Source organism: Bison bison, unplaced genomic scaffold, assembly GCF_000754665.1.
Source record: "Bison bison bison isolate TAMUID 2011002044 unplaced genomic scaffold, Bison_UMD1.0 scf7180017864359, whole genome shotgun sequence".
Classification (NCBI taxonomy): Eukaryota; Metazoa; Chordata; class Mammalia; order Artiodactyla; family Bovidae; genus Bison; species Bison bison.
The window spans coordinates 710,124-723,595 of record NW_011494931.1 but is presented as its reverse complement, the minus strand read 5'-3'; the positions used below and the strand labels follow the sequence as shown (position 1 = coordinate 723,595).

Below are 13,472 nucleotides of genomic sequence, written 5' to 3'. Positions count from 1 at the left end.
GCTTATGAAAAGTGGCTAATTAGGCAGGTTGCTGAAACTCAAATGTCTAAAGAAACCTTTTTATTATGGTAAAACTAAGTATCAAAGTCCTTATTACTGTCAAAGAAAATAGAAATTGCTTTTCATACGTATTTGTTTCCCTGGATTAAGGCACCAAATTATTTAAAGTACTGGGGGGTGTGTGTGTGTGTTGAGAGGGCAGGAAACAACCCAACTTCTGTGTGTGCGCGTGTGTGTGCGTGTGTACTGCAAGGATAGGAAACAACCCAACCTTTGCTTTCCTGATTTCCCCAAATCTCAATATCTTAATATAGTGCGTAATTTAAAGCACATCAACCACCTAACACAGTTAAGCAGACTGTTCAGAACCCGTGATCAGGTTTCTTTTCAATCGTTAAAATCAGAGATTCCTTATAACTTAGTAACATTTCTACAGGACATCAGTATTTAAAAGAAAGCAAAACCAAACTCCTACATGTTCAGTGTTCTAGGACAGGCCATCAGCTCAGCACTCAAGAGTCAAAATGTGAAACAAAATCTGGCAAAATACTTGGTTATACTGACTATGTGCCTTCAAACTGATCTAAAGAAAATGACATGGCTGAACATCTACTGAAGACCAGCCTGACAGACAGGATGGGCGAAAGCTCTCCCACTGAAAAATGTGTACCCAATCCTACCAGATTAATTTCTTCAGTGTTTAAAAGTGAAGATTTTAAAATAACCCAAGTTAGAGATAACCAAGCTTGACTGGAGAAGAACAGGAACCATGTGCTATATGCCACTCCCCCTGCCTGCCCCCTGCCAAAAAAAAAAAATGCAGAGAAATCACATTCAGAGAAGCCCAGTGTTACTCTGTGTACATCCATTAAGTAACAATTAGAAATCAGAGATCCTTTTTCAGTCTTTGCATTTTTGGTTTTGAGAATAAACCTGGATCTATTTCACCTAAAAGGAAAAAAAAAGTAATTTTTTTTTTTTTTTTGCAAAGGTTTTATTTGAAACATGTTTGCCCAAAGACCTACCAGACAGCAACAGACATGAGTAGATTTGTTCTGGTAGAGTTATAACATGAAGGGGAAAAAAAAAAACAAAAACCTGGCACAGTCTTTAAACTATAAAAGTCCAGCAATTACAACCACTGCCGTGCATGCTCCCCACGCTGGAGCCAGACACTTTCCCTCACGGCCCAGCTCGAGTCCATCTGGAGTTCATCAAGGAAACCGTGAGTCCAACGACTCACGTTCGGATTCAGACAAAAACCTGTGTGCTTTTAGCACCACAGACAGTCACAGATTTCCCACGGGCTTTAAAAAAACAACCAAGGAAAAGAGGCCTTCACCTGGGAGGTAGCCTGAATCAACAGAAAGGCTCATTTGGACTCACTTAACTAAAGAACGTTGCACTCAGCCTACTGGGCTGCATCCCTATTGTTCAGAGGAAAGGGGGCACCCATCTGGCATTTCCAGCTCACACAGGTGATTTCCTTTCTAATGAGAAAAAAACAAAAATTCCACTCTTTCATTTTTCTCAGGGCCACGCTGTGAGAAAAAGAAAAGTTAAAAAAGACGGAGTGCTTCAACTTTTTTCCTCCTCCCTACCAGCAGTGGAACGAAATCTCCAACAAAAGACCTTTAAAAAGAGAAACTGCCTTCAGAGAACAGGGCACATGCTGGGGACCCTTCATTTCTGATCCATAAGCAGGAGTAGGCAGCCTGAAATAGTTCAGTTACTGCAACACACTTCCATTCCTGAGTTTTGCGTACTATTAAAACCACAGTATATGTGGGAGAGAAAAAGAAACACCCCTGAAGTGACTCTTATTGCTAAATACTTGAAGTCTTGAAACTTTTAATGCACTTAAATTTAGGTTTCATACAGTTTATGTTTCAGAAATGATCCAAGGATGTCACATTTTGTAAATCTTCCCTTGTATTGTTTTTTATGGCTAGATCACTAAAAATACCACTAAAAACAGATTCAACTTATACAATGTCAATGTTTTCTGAAATCCCATTACAGTCAGTAAGGCAGGCAGATTCTTTGTTTTTAGAGTTCCAGTAATGAACATCCTCCCTAAGAAACCTTTTCTAAAAAAACTTTTTGTAATGAGGTTAATAAATGGGAAAGGTGGTGAGGCAGAGAGGTGTTAACTATTTACCCAAAACTCAGCTGGCCAAACACCTGAAAACCAAACTCTACACAGGAGAGAGAAGTCTCTCTTCTTGCATATTAGCAAGTGGGTAAATATATATGAAAATAATTCATTTACAACATTTGGTCCCAGCTCTCATTTTCTTCCTTTTAGCATTTGGAAATCTGACTTCCAAGTCAAATTTTAAAATGCAAATCCCCGGCACAGCTTCTTAATCAATCCCACTGGGGCCTGTAGAGCTGCTAATTCAGCAGAAATCTGGAAAGCTGAAAAACAAAAAGCCAGGCTGTAGCTGTTTTAAGACACTGATCCAAAGTGACTCATAAATCAGCCTGCTATGTTCAAGTTTTCGTCTGGAAAATACAGAAAAACAGCTGTGAAAACCAGAAGGACTATTACCCCCCAACCCCAGCCCCAGTTCTAGTACGGACCAGAGGATTTATAACAGGCAGACACTAAAGAAGTCACACCAGCAGAAAGTACCTTCCAGACTTTTTTTTTTTTTGGCCTGAGCTCAGCTAACCCAAACCTTTCTATTGTGATAAGACAAATAATTCTGAAAATCCAGTGAGGTTTTAAAACTACTTGAAGCTCTTATTGACAACTGGGCAACTTTCCCCCCCTTTGGCTAAGTAAACATATTCTAACTAGCCTTCCTCTTTGGGTTCAGAACTCCTTGCAAGCACACAGTCTAGATGTAAACTCAAGTCTGCCTTTAAAGACAGTTGTAAGGATCGCTTCAAATAGTGACCGTTTTAAGAGCCACTTTCATTAAAGTATTAGAAGTTCCTTTTTTTTTAAAGACAACTGTGATATTATTATTTTACAGCTCAAACAATTCAACTTTTCACCCGTGGGATTTTTATGGCCCTAAATCACAACTGAATAAAGTGGAAAAAATACATACACACATGTGTATTAAAGAGAATAAATTTTTAACTTGCCAATTCAACAAATGAAACAAAAGGTATGCACCAAACTTTTTCTGAAGAATGCTCTCATGAACTATTCCTAAGGCAAACTTTGACTTTCTTAATTACCTGAGGAAAAGGAAGTTAAGATATGGGGAAGAACAACATGCATTTTGCTACGTATTTCTAAACTCGGGGCCAGTCTACCGAAAAGCTTTTCTAATTAATTAAAATTTAAGCAGCAGCTATCTTATGCCTCCTGTTCCAAACACCAAATAACAGAGAAGTTAAAGCTCAATTCTATGCATTTTGCTGCTCATTTAAAAGGTGGAGAGAGGAGACCTCTAGAGCTTTAGGCACAAACAAAAGAAACATTTACAATAAAGAAACCTGGACCACATGGTTTGGTGACAACTACAAAGTTGGTTAAAAGTCACACATGTACAAGAACGACAGAGCTGTCCAGTGAGTGATCACGGTGGGGCTTCTGACAACAGACCTAGCGCTTATTTGCACAAGTGGAACTTATTTTCACATACATTTAAGGAATGTGGACTTGTATTGAGACAATTTACTGCTGGCGGAAATGTAATTAAAGATTGTGCTAACCAAATAAACTGTAATTTGTTTTTAGTGTGCCACCAAATTATCTGGAAAACAAAATCCTAATTAGGTCAACTCCTTTTAAGACAATGTTTAAACAGGTATCAAACCCCTTTTGGTTTAACTCAACTTCTAATCAAGAGCACTACAGTTTTTTTTTTTTTTTTGAAGACGTCCAGTTTTTTAAAAAGACATTCACACAAAAATATATTGCACACCGGCATGATCCAACAGGCCACTTAACTCGGAGAAACTACTGAAAGTTAGAGCACGTGAATGATCTGAGCCATTCTAAACACACCCCAGGAAGCACTATGTTCATTCTTTCTCAACTCTCTATTATTTATAAGTGTTCACCTCCAGTCATTCAAATGTTCAGTTCCACATGTTGTCAATAGAGCCATTCACAGCGCATGAATAAGGCAGCATGACCTCCACAAGAGGCAATTGAACAGAATTAGCCACAACTAATTGAAAGTCTCCCTGTTTTAGGTTAAAGTCCCCCTGTTTTAGGTTAAAGTCCTTATCTCCTTCTTCAATTGTAATAAAAACTACTAAACAAGACATCCCATGATAAGAGATTACATATCAATCTAAAACTCTTTAACTTTTTTAAAAATTAAGGCACATCAACACAAAGCATGCGCTTTCCCACAGTTGACAATTCTATATTCCACAAAAAAAGACTTTGGTGAGCATAGAGATTTAAAAACACAGTTTTTTAAACAACCTGTCCAAACTTTCTACCACTACTATTTGGAATGTTAGGATAGTTGACTATAAGTTTCAAGAGTTTCAAATCTCCACTACTACTCTGTTAGGCCCAAATCTGAGTATTAACGATGGACTGCACTTTTGCTTTTCTTCAACAAGATAGCTACTTAAAAGGAAAGAAAGAAATACAAGTTGTGACTGTTAACATTTTGCACCAGCCCTCCAATTTTAACAAAACGAAGGCTCGGAGAGAACAAGACGACGACATTTGGAAAAAATTAGCCTTTCCAACTAAACATTTTCTTCCTTGTTCTTTCACGCAGTTGGCAGTGATTTCAAGTTTTTCAGACTTCATACCTAGCATCCAAAAACTTGCATAACAGCACCCAGCGCTCTCTCCTAAACCGCCTGGTCGCGCTGAGAAGCCACAGAAATCACGCCTTCGGTTCTGAAAAAACTCTAGTTCCTTCCCTTCCGTATCTACTGCTCAGTCTTGCCAACTTCTCACCGGAATGGGGATGTGCTACAGTTTGGTCGAAGAGGGGAATTTATGGAATTTACTAACGCGAAATTAAGCGAGGGTAAAGAACAACAAAATGATGTCTACCATTGCTTGGTTAAGGGACCTAATTGTTGAAAGGGCTTCCCAAACGAAAGAGCGCGCTCGATTACTATAGTGTTGGGAACGCAAAAGGTGACTTGAACCTGGTAGAAACTATAGTTGCGCCGCGGGATCATACTAGTAAAGTGAAAACAGAGAACTCAGGGTGGCCGAAGGGTGTCAGCTCTCCCGCCCCGGACTGGCAAGGCGCGCATCTGAGCCCCCTAGGCGAGCTCCGCACAGGACACGGATTCTGCCCCCGGGAGTTGTCAGTGGCTCCATCCCGTCGCCCAAGTGCGGCCGGGTGGGGCAGGCCAGGGCCCACCTGCGCGGTCCGCCAAGCGCCAGGGGATGGAGAGAGACTGAGGCCCGGTCAGCTCCTTTTTCATCCCCAAGGGGCGCCGCTCGAGGCCTGGGCCAAGAGGAGATGCCCCGAAAAAAGCTGCTGCGAGCCTAGCATCCTGGCCCCTAGCCTGCAGTCCAGAAACTCAAGCGGTTCCCCCTCCGCCCGTTGGAAGAACACTTACAGCCGAGCGATCCAGGACGGAAGCGGCTCGGGAAGGTGCGCCAGTCGCTGGCGACTGCAGTCCAGGAGGTCCCCGAAGCAGCGGCACGGAGCCGGACACTGGTGCTCAGCGCCGACCCCAGAAGGCGGCCCCAGCGCCTCGAGGCCGCCGCCCTCGGCCGGGCCCGCGTGCCCCAGCACCTCGCACAGCAGCAGCCCCAGCGCCGCCGCGAGCGCGCGGACCCTTGGCGCGCCCATCGTGGTCCCGCAGCTTCTAGCTCAGCCCGGGTCTCCGCAGGCGGCAGACACTCTGGGCCCGGCACCAACTTCCAGCCGGTAGTGGATGCCGGCGCTCGGGGCCGCCGGCGCGCGCCCCCCTCTCGCGCTAGCAGGTAAGCCCCTTTTTTCTTAGTCCAGGCAGCAGAGCTCTTTCGTGCTCCCGGGCAGCCACAGGGAAAACGAATACAACGGCCAGCTGTGGCAGAGTTGCAGTGGGAGCAGCGTCCGCGCACCGAGGCCCTTCTTGCCGGCAAAAGAAACTTTTTCGCCTTCTCCTTGCCGCTGAGCGCCAAGTCCCCGTGCGCCGGAGCCGAGGGGCGGTGCTGCCCAGACCCGCGCGCTCCCATTGGCCAGCCCGGCCTGTAGCCCTCGCGGCCACGTGACAATAACAAGGTTCCCGCCCCCGGCCGGAGCGCGGGAGAAAGGGGAGCTGAGATTGTAGGAAATTCGGAGTTATATTTTCCAGCTTCTCGGGCCCCAAGTCTCCACTACGTCCTGGGAAACATATATCAAATGGAGTTGAAGAGAAAAAAGGAGTGAGCAAACTAGTGAGCACATTTTAGGCCAGCTTTCGGAGTAGGAGCTATTTCGGGGCACTTCAGGGGAGCAAAGTTAAGTTCTATTATTAGGAGACTTTGCATTCCAAATTTTAAAAAGAAGTATAAATTATCTTACCATTCACACAGGAAACAATGGTTTAAATAAAAATACAGTTGTTTTTTTTTTTAATCTTAAACACTGGTTGGGTTTTCCCCCATATGTCAGCTCCAATAGTAAAACTAATTATAAAATGTAAAAGTCATGGTATTAGAAACGGTATACTGAGTTACATACAAATAGCCAGCCTTAGTGCATTGGATAGAGCTGGGCGGAAAGTGTGGGAAATGACCTCGTATACCGCAGTGGCAATCATAGATTGCATGCAATAAGTAAAAAAATAAAAGTAGTCACCATAATGTTTTAAAGCTAAATGAAATCAAGGGACCTTGGAGGAAAAATTAATATATGCACCATGGTTCACCTGTGCCTTGAGTGATGACAAATTATGATTGAGAATGCTCCCAGGCTAGAAGTAGTACTTGCCTTTTCCCTCTGCTGGGGGACGATTCAGGCCTACAGGACTTACCATTGAAGTCTGTCCTTTGACTCACCCTTGCAGGTGACTGCGGCCGCAGGAAATGATGGAGACCTCAGAGACCAAATGGGAATGCCCTCCTCCTCTGGGTGAGGAGATACAGCCATGGAAAGTAACTAACTTCTTTGTAGCAAAAACTGAAAACTTACTTTAAACTTTAAGGAATTCCCTGGCAGTCCAGTGGTTATGACACAGTGGGCTTCCACTGCAGGGGGCACAGGTTTGATCCCAAGTCAGGGAACTAAGATCCTGCAAGCTGTGTGGCCATGGTCAAAAAATAATAAAGTACCACCAAATCATCAGAGAGTTTACCATGTGGACTTCCCTGGCAATGCAGTGGTTGACTCCACATTTTCAGTGCAGGGAGGCGGGCATCAGACTGATCCCCTTGTCAGGGAAATAATATCCCACCTGCTGTTTGATACAATCAAAAGCTAAAGAATGAAAAAAAAAAAAACCCCAAACTGTTCACCTCCACACACTGTTTCATGAGTGTCATCTGCCAAAGCATCCCTTGGGGCTGCTTAAACTGCTCATTACTGAGGAGTGGAAGCCGCTGGGAGAGGTGAGTTTAACTGCAACTCACACTCATTGATTTCCACTGTAGCCAATTACCAGAATGAACACTCAGATTCATGAGGGTGGGGAAAGATTCATCTTGGAAGTTGAAAGCCACCAGTTTAGATGTGACATCCCATTCTCTTCTTTCCAGCTACCATTGACATCCAGCCCACCACTTTTTTTTTTTTGATGAGTTCAATTAGAAAATATTTATAATAAAGGCACTTCAGTCTTGAGTGATTATTTTGCCTACTTGGGTGTGGTCAAGGCATATCCCAGTTATGGTATAGATTTTCCAGCTCAGTCGCTCTCGTCTATTTTATATATGGGAAATCAGGCTTAGTGAATTGAATTGAAATTTTAAAAAGAAGAAATATGCCATTATACACATGCCATTAGGTGTAGGCATGGTGCCACCAGTATGGTGGCTTGCTCATTGATATGTCATGCCTGTGATAGATAGCTACCTCTTGGGGGTGGGTTGGCTCGTTTTCCTTCTGCATTCTCTACTCCTTATATTATTTCATCTTCTTTTGTGGAATTCCAGTTACATCCACATGCTGATATTTACCACATCCGTATTTGTAGCCCAGATCTTTCTCCTAAACTCCAGACCCATATAGTCAACCACTCATAAGGTGTCTCAAATTGGATATTCAAATATAACAACATTTCTAGAATTGAATTTCACCACCCTTGAAGCTTATTCCTTTTCCTCCTGAATTTACTATCTCAAGGAAGGATACCTGCCTCCATTCAGATGACTACTGCCCTTTAGATTTCCTCATTCTCACCACCACCCCTGCAATCAACCAATTAGCAAGTCCTAATGAAACTAGCAGCTAAATACATCTCCTATCTCCATAGACATTATGCAAACTCAGCCCCTCATCAGCTCTTGCATGGTTGACTGCCACAGACTTTTTCCCATCTGGCATTCCAGTCCTTTCTCCACAGTGCAGTCAAGTGATATCACAAAAGCTCAAATCTGCTCCTGTAACTCCACTTCCTGGTTCCTGTCTCAGGCTCCCATTGTCCTCAAAGTAAAGTTTAAATTCCCTAGAGTGACTTATGGAGTATTCCTGTGTGCTTGGCCTCTGCTTGCCTCTTTAACTCATTTAATTTGCTCATCTCTCTTTTACTCTAGGACCTACTTGCAGTTCTCTTCCGTGCTGTGCTCTTTGCCTTTGGCCTTCCTTCACATACTGGTCCCTCTGTCCAGATCACTCTCTGCCCCTGTTCTGTCTGATTGATTGGCCCTTCAACTTAAGCATCCTTATTTTGGAGATGGTTTCCATGAGTCCTGTTTTGGCTATCCCTCTAATGCATTCCCAGAACATCTAGTATTCACTGGAATGTAACTGGCCATCTCTACTCTAGTACTTCCTAACTAATGCTTAGAATTATTTCCACATAACCATGCTTCCTGTATATCCTTTAAGGGTTTACCAAGTATGTGCTGTTGATTAAGTTACTTAAATTTTCAGTACCTCGGTTTCTTCATCTGTAAGTTGGGAATACAATAAACACTCTCTTATTACTTGATTTCCATTCATCAGTTTACTGCATTAGCTGTCATTCTCTGCCCTCCTCTAAGATTTATGGACTAATGCCCAAGACAAGCGGAAATCCAGTGGCTACCAGCCCCTCCCCAGTACTCTATTTGCATGTTTTCTCCTACTCATTGTAATTCCAGACTTGTTCATATCTATAATTACTCAATTAAATTAAATATTGCATCAACCACATACAAGTGCAACCAGAAAGTAACTTCATTTCTATGATAATGAATTTGAAGCTTGGGAAAGCTTCTTTACAGATAATAACTAATACCCAGTGCTATCAGATTAGATTTGCATGAGACAATTGTAAAAATTGGGGAGAAATTGGAAATCTATATTTCTTCACACAGATTGCTTTGCAAGCATCTTTAAGTTCTTGTTCCACTTTAAATTTTAAATTGGGAATCAATTAGCAGGGGGTGTTTTATGGGTGTGATTTGTGCTTATTCAGAACCTCACATGGTTTTTGAGAAAGTGGACTATGATGATACGGAATGGATGTGTTTCACATTAAATAAGGTTATTCTCCATCTCAATGGGCTTCCCAGGTGGCTCAGGGGTAAAGAATCTGCCTGCAATGTAGGAGACCTGGATTTGATCATAGGGTCAGGAAGGTTCCCTAGAGAAGGAAATGGCAACCCGCTCCAGTATTCTCACCTGGGAAATCCCATGGACAGAGGAACCACAGAGGAGTCCCACCGAACAGAGTCCATGGGATCACAAGAGTCAGATACAACTTAGCAACTGAGCAGGAACATCATCCCAGTATATCCTGAGCAATGCAGTCAGTAGAAAGAGGAACTAGTCCTATGTGGGAACTTTATTATTTTTTTTTTTTAGTGGAGTGCAGTTTATTACACCAGCGGGCCCAAGGCAGAGTCTCCTCTTAGCCAAGGACCCCGACCAGCATTTGTGAAAATCTTTTATACCCCATTGAACATGTCTGAACCCACCACTCCTTTAAATCAATGTAATGTTTTCACCAGCTTCCCAAACCCTTCACAAAGTACAAGGCAGAACCTCCATGGCTTGTCTCCCTGAGCATAGATTGTTTTTGAGGTCTCTCACAGCCCTGTGTAGCTTCCTTTAGTATTGATATCTGAACAATAGGGATGAAGGCACAGCGCCAAGAAAAATGGTCTGTATTGGAGGGAAAAAAGAAACACAAAATTTTGTATAATTTCCCAAAATTTATCAGTGAATAACAATGATCCCAAAACACCCTTTATGTGTCACTGAATTCTCTGACCCTCTCGTGGTGTTGTTATTCTGTACACACACACACACACACACACACACAGAGTATTGTAGTATCAAATGGCAATTCTCGGCTCCTGTGTCTAATCTTTCATAAATAAGGATTTACTCTGAGGTGATCAGATTCATTTTGAATGTAGGTCTTTTAACATTTGGATTAAAACACTCAAGTGTTGAATTTCTCTACTCCTTAGAGGTTTATACTGGTTAACTGGGCAGTTGAAAATTGACTCTCCATTGGAAATGACCTAAATCACACCAGACAGTTTCTCATTTATAACTTTGTCCTGGAGAATGGCAAGGCCCATCCATTTTCAAAACAGCCTCCTACCATCCATTCTGTGGTTAGCACAACTCAGCCCCAGTGCTCTTTTCAGTTTTTCTGTTGTTTTTTTCTCTCCCTCTGGCAAGTGTGAGACTTTCTTATCTTGAGTGCTGGCAAGGGCAATGACTCACCGATAAAAAGTAATAGAGGTGCTAAGCTGTCAGTTTTAACATCCAAGGACAAGAATGAAAGCTAAACACTCAGTACTTGCTTTATCATTACAATGAATGACACAGTTTGTGTAAGTGTGAACTGTGAAAAGGGAAAAGAGATAAGGCAGAGGAGGAAGAAAAGCACAAAAATCCCCAGATAATGATGCCAAGAAGCAAATGTTGCTGTACTCTGTAACCTAAACCATATCTTTTCCCATTCATTAAGGCATTTTAGAAGAAATAGATAACCCTCTTTTCTCACAAAAAAATGCCATGCTGCGCTTAAAGAGCAGGAGAATAAAATCTTACTTTGCATAACCCCTCCAAGGAACATGTCTGGACTCTTTAGAAAATATTTAGAAAAATGAAGATAGCCACCCATCTGTTTCTCTCAGTTGGCCAACTGTATGATGTTGCTTGAATTGAAAACAAACAGTGTTATCTGCATGTTCACTCAACTATAAATTAAACATATGCTGGCTTTTATTTTACTTATTTCTCAAGTCACCCTCTAGGAATAATATATGCTCTGAGGAAAACTCCTGTGATGGATGAAGCTGGGGTTCCCTGGAAATCACCTCAGTGGATGTTAGATCTACTGGGAGCTGTGAGCCCTGGAATGGGGGTGGGGGATGGGTGAAGGCTCAGGGCAGCTGTGACTCTCAGATTTTCTTCGATGGTGAGTGTCCTTCCCCAGCTCAGACCTTTCTGCTCTTTAAGTTTCTCCACTCATTTAAGGACCTCAGGATATTTTCTATTCTTCTTCCAAACATGTTCCATGTTTTTCTCTAGCTGATAGCAATAAGACTTCCCTGAGAATCTCAACACATAGGTAATAACCCACCCTGTCAGAAGTGCAGAAATCCAAATGCTTGGGAATTTGTTACTGAGGACACAAGGTGGTCCACAGTCTGACACTGAGGTCAGAAACCCTATAATCTTGGTTGACTGAACAACTCTATACTTCATTTTCTTTACCTGTAAAACAGGGTGAAGAATGACACGTGCTACACTATAAAGTCCCTGGTAGATTCTAGTTCCTATTACTTAACTCTCAAATTGCTGTTTTCTTTTCATTATTCAGGGAGATAAAGTGAGTTAACCACAGAAACGTTCTCCTGCTGGGATTATTGACTGATGGAATGTTGAAATTAAATAAACCTCAAGTATTTGTCCTAAAGTAACAGGAAAAGAATGAATGCTAAGATGGAAAAAAAAAAGCATTTTATAGCTTTCATATCAGACCTTTAATCTGTGCATTAAAACAGCATACTATACAGATCCTGAGATTTCTTAACAGGAATTTTATGCCATCTCAAAGTTAATAACTAAATTTGTTATGGTTTATGCCATGAGGTCAAAAAGAATGATTAGGCATATATACTAAAAATATTTCCTTCTCCCAGGAACTTTTCTGCAGAATATTTTTCTCCCACTTAGATGAACAGTTGGCCTACATACTCTTCTAAGAATTAATTTGAATTTCCAAACCAGGAAAGGGCTCATAAATGAGGTTCTTATTGCTTTTATTTATTGTTTCATTCTCTTACACGTTGGATATTTATGCAGACCTGATTATCAAATTGTTAAGGTCACTTTGTCGTGAATAATCTCACAATCAGGTCCCCTGCACTGAAAATTTTGCTTCTGTTCCTAAATCTCATGATCACTATCAAATGACAAAATTCACAGTATCATTCTAAGTATTTTCAGCTAGAGAATGAGAAGGATTTTTGGCTATATGGGGTTTGTTTCAACGTGACATGTACTTCTGTTACGCTGAAGGCAGGAACAATACTTTCCTGCTAAAATCTCAAGTTTTTAGCCCAGAGCTTTACATGTTTCTATTATGTTTAAACACACATACAAAAAAATTTCCAGGGAAATACTGACATAGAGCGTGAAGAAGCTTTCAAGGGCACCTTGCTTATCTGCTTGCCCGGGGCACAACCATGTCTTCAGCAGGCAGCCTCCTCCACTCCCACAGTAGTGATTTCAGACTTGAACAACTTTTTCAGTCTGAGCATTCCTCTTTAGAGCCCAGTTAAATGAATTCCTCCTGCTCTTTTGCTGCCATTTGAGCTTTTATGCTTCTTCTAGGAAAAACAGAAATGATGGCCAGAAATATTCCTTAGCTTTTTTTCTCTGCAGGTTAAATAATTGCAGTTTTTTAAATTTAATTTTTATACAATTTTATATTGGAATGTAGTTAATTGACAATGTTGTATTAGTTTCAGGTGTACAGCTAAGTGATTCAATTATGCATATACTTGAATCTATTATTTTTCAAATTATTTTCCCATTTGGGTTATTATAGAATATTGAGCAGAGTTCCCTGTGTTATATAGTAGGTCCTTGTTATCTATTTTAAATATAGCAGTGTGTATGCTAAGTCACTTCATTCGTGTCCGACTCTGTGCGACCCCATAGATGGCAGCCCACCAGGCTCTGCCGTCCCTGGGATTCTCCAGGCAAGAACACTGGAGTAGGTTGCCCTTTCCTTCTCCAATGCATGAAAGTGAAAAGTGAAAGTGAAGTCGCTCAGTCGTGTCCAACTGGCAGCTACCCCATGGACTGCAGCCCACCAGGCTCCTCCGTCCATGGGAGTTTCCAGGCAAGAATACTGGAGTGGGGTGCCATTGCCTTCTCCCAGCAGTGTGTATACGTCAACCCAAACACCCAATCTTTCCCTGCCCCCTGCTTCTCCCGTGT

General features: G+C 41.9%; 1 protein-coding gene across 1 annotated transcript in view; it reads right to left on the bottom strand.

Moving 5' to 3' along the window:
- LRIG3 (leucine-rich repeats and immunoglobulin-like domains 3) overlaps positions 1-6,069 on the bottom strand; it is a 52,056-nt gene extending 45,987 nt beyond the window's left edge. The window contains exon 1 of the mRNA XM_010855200.1: positions 5,512-6,069. Coding sequence (XP_010853502.1) covers positions 5,512-5,747 — 236 coding nt within the window. The 5' untranslated portion in view covers positions 5,748-6,069. The remainder of the gene's footprint in view (positions 1-5,511) is intronic.
- Between the last annotated feature and the right edge of the window lie 7,403 nt (positions 6,070-13,472).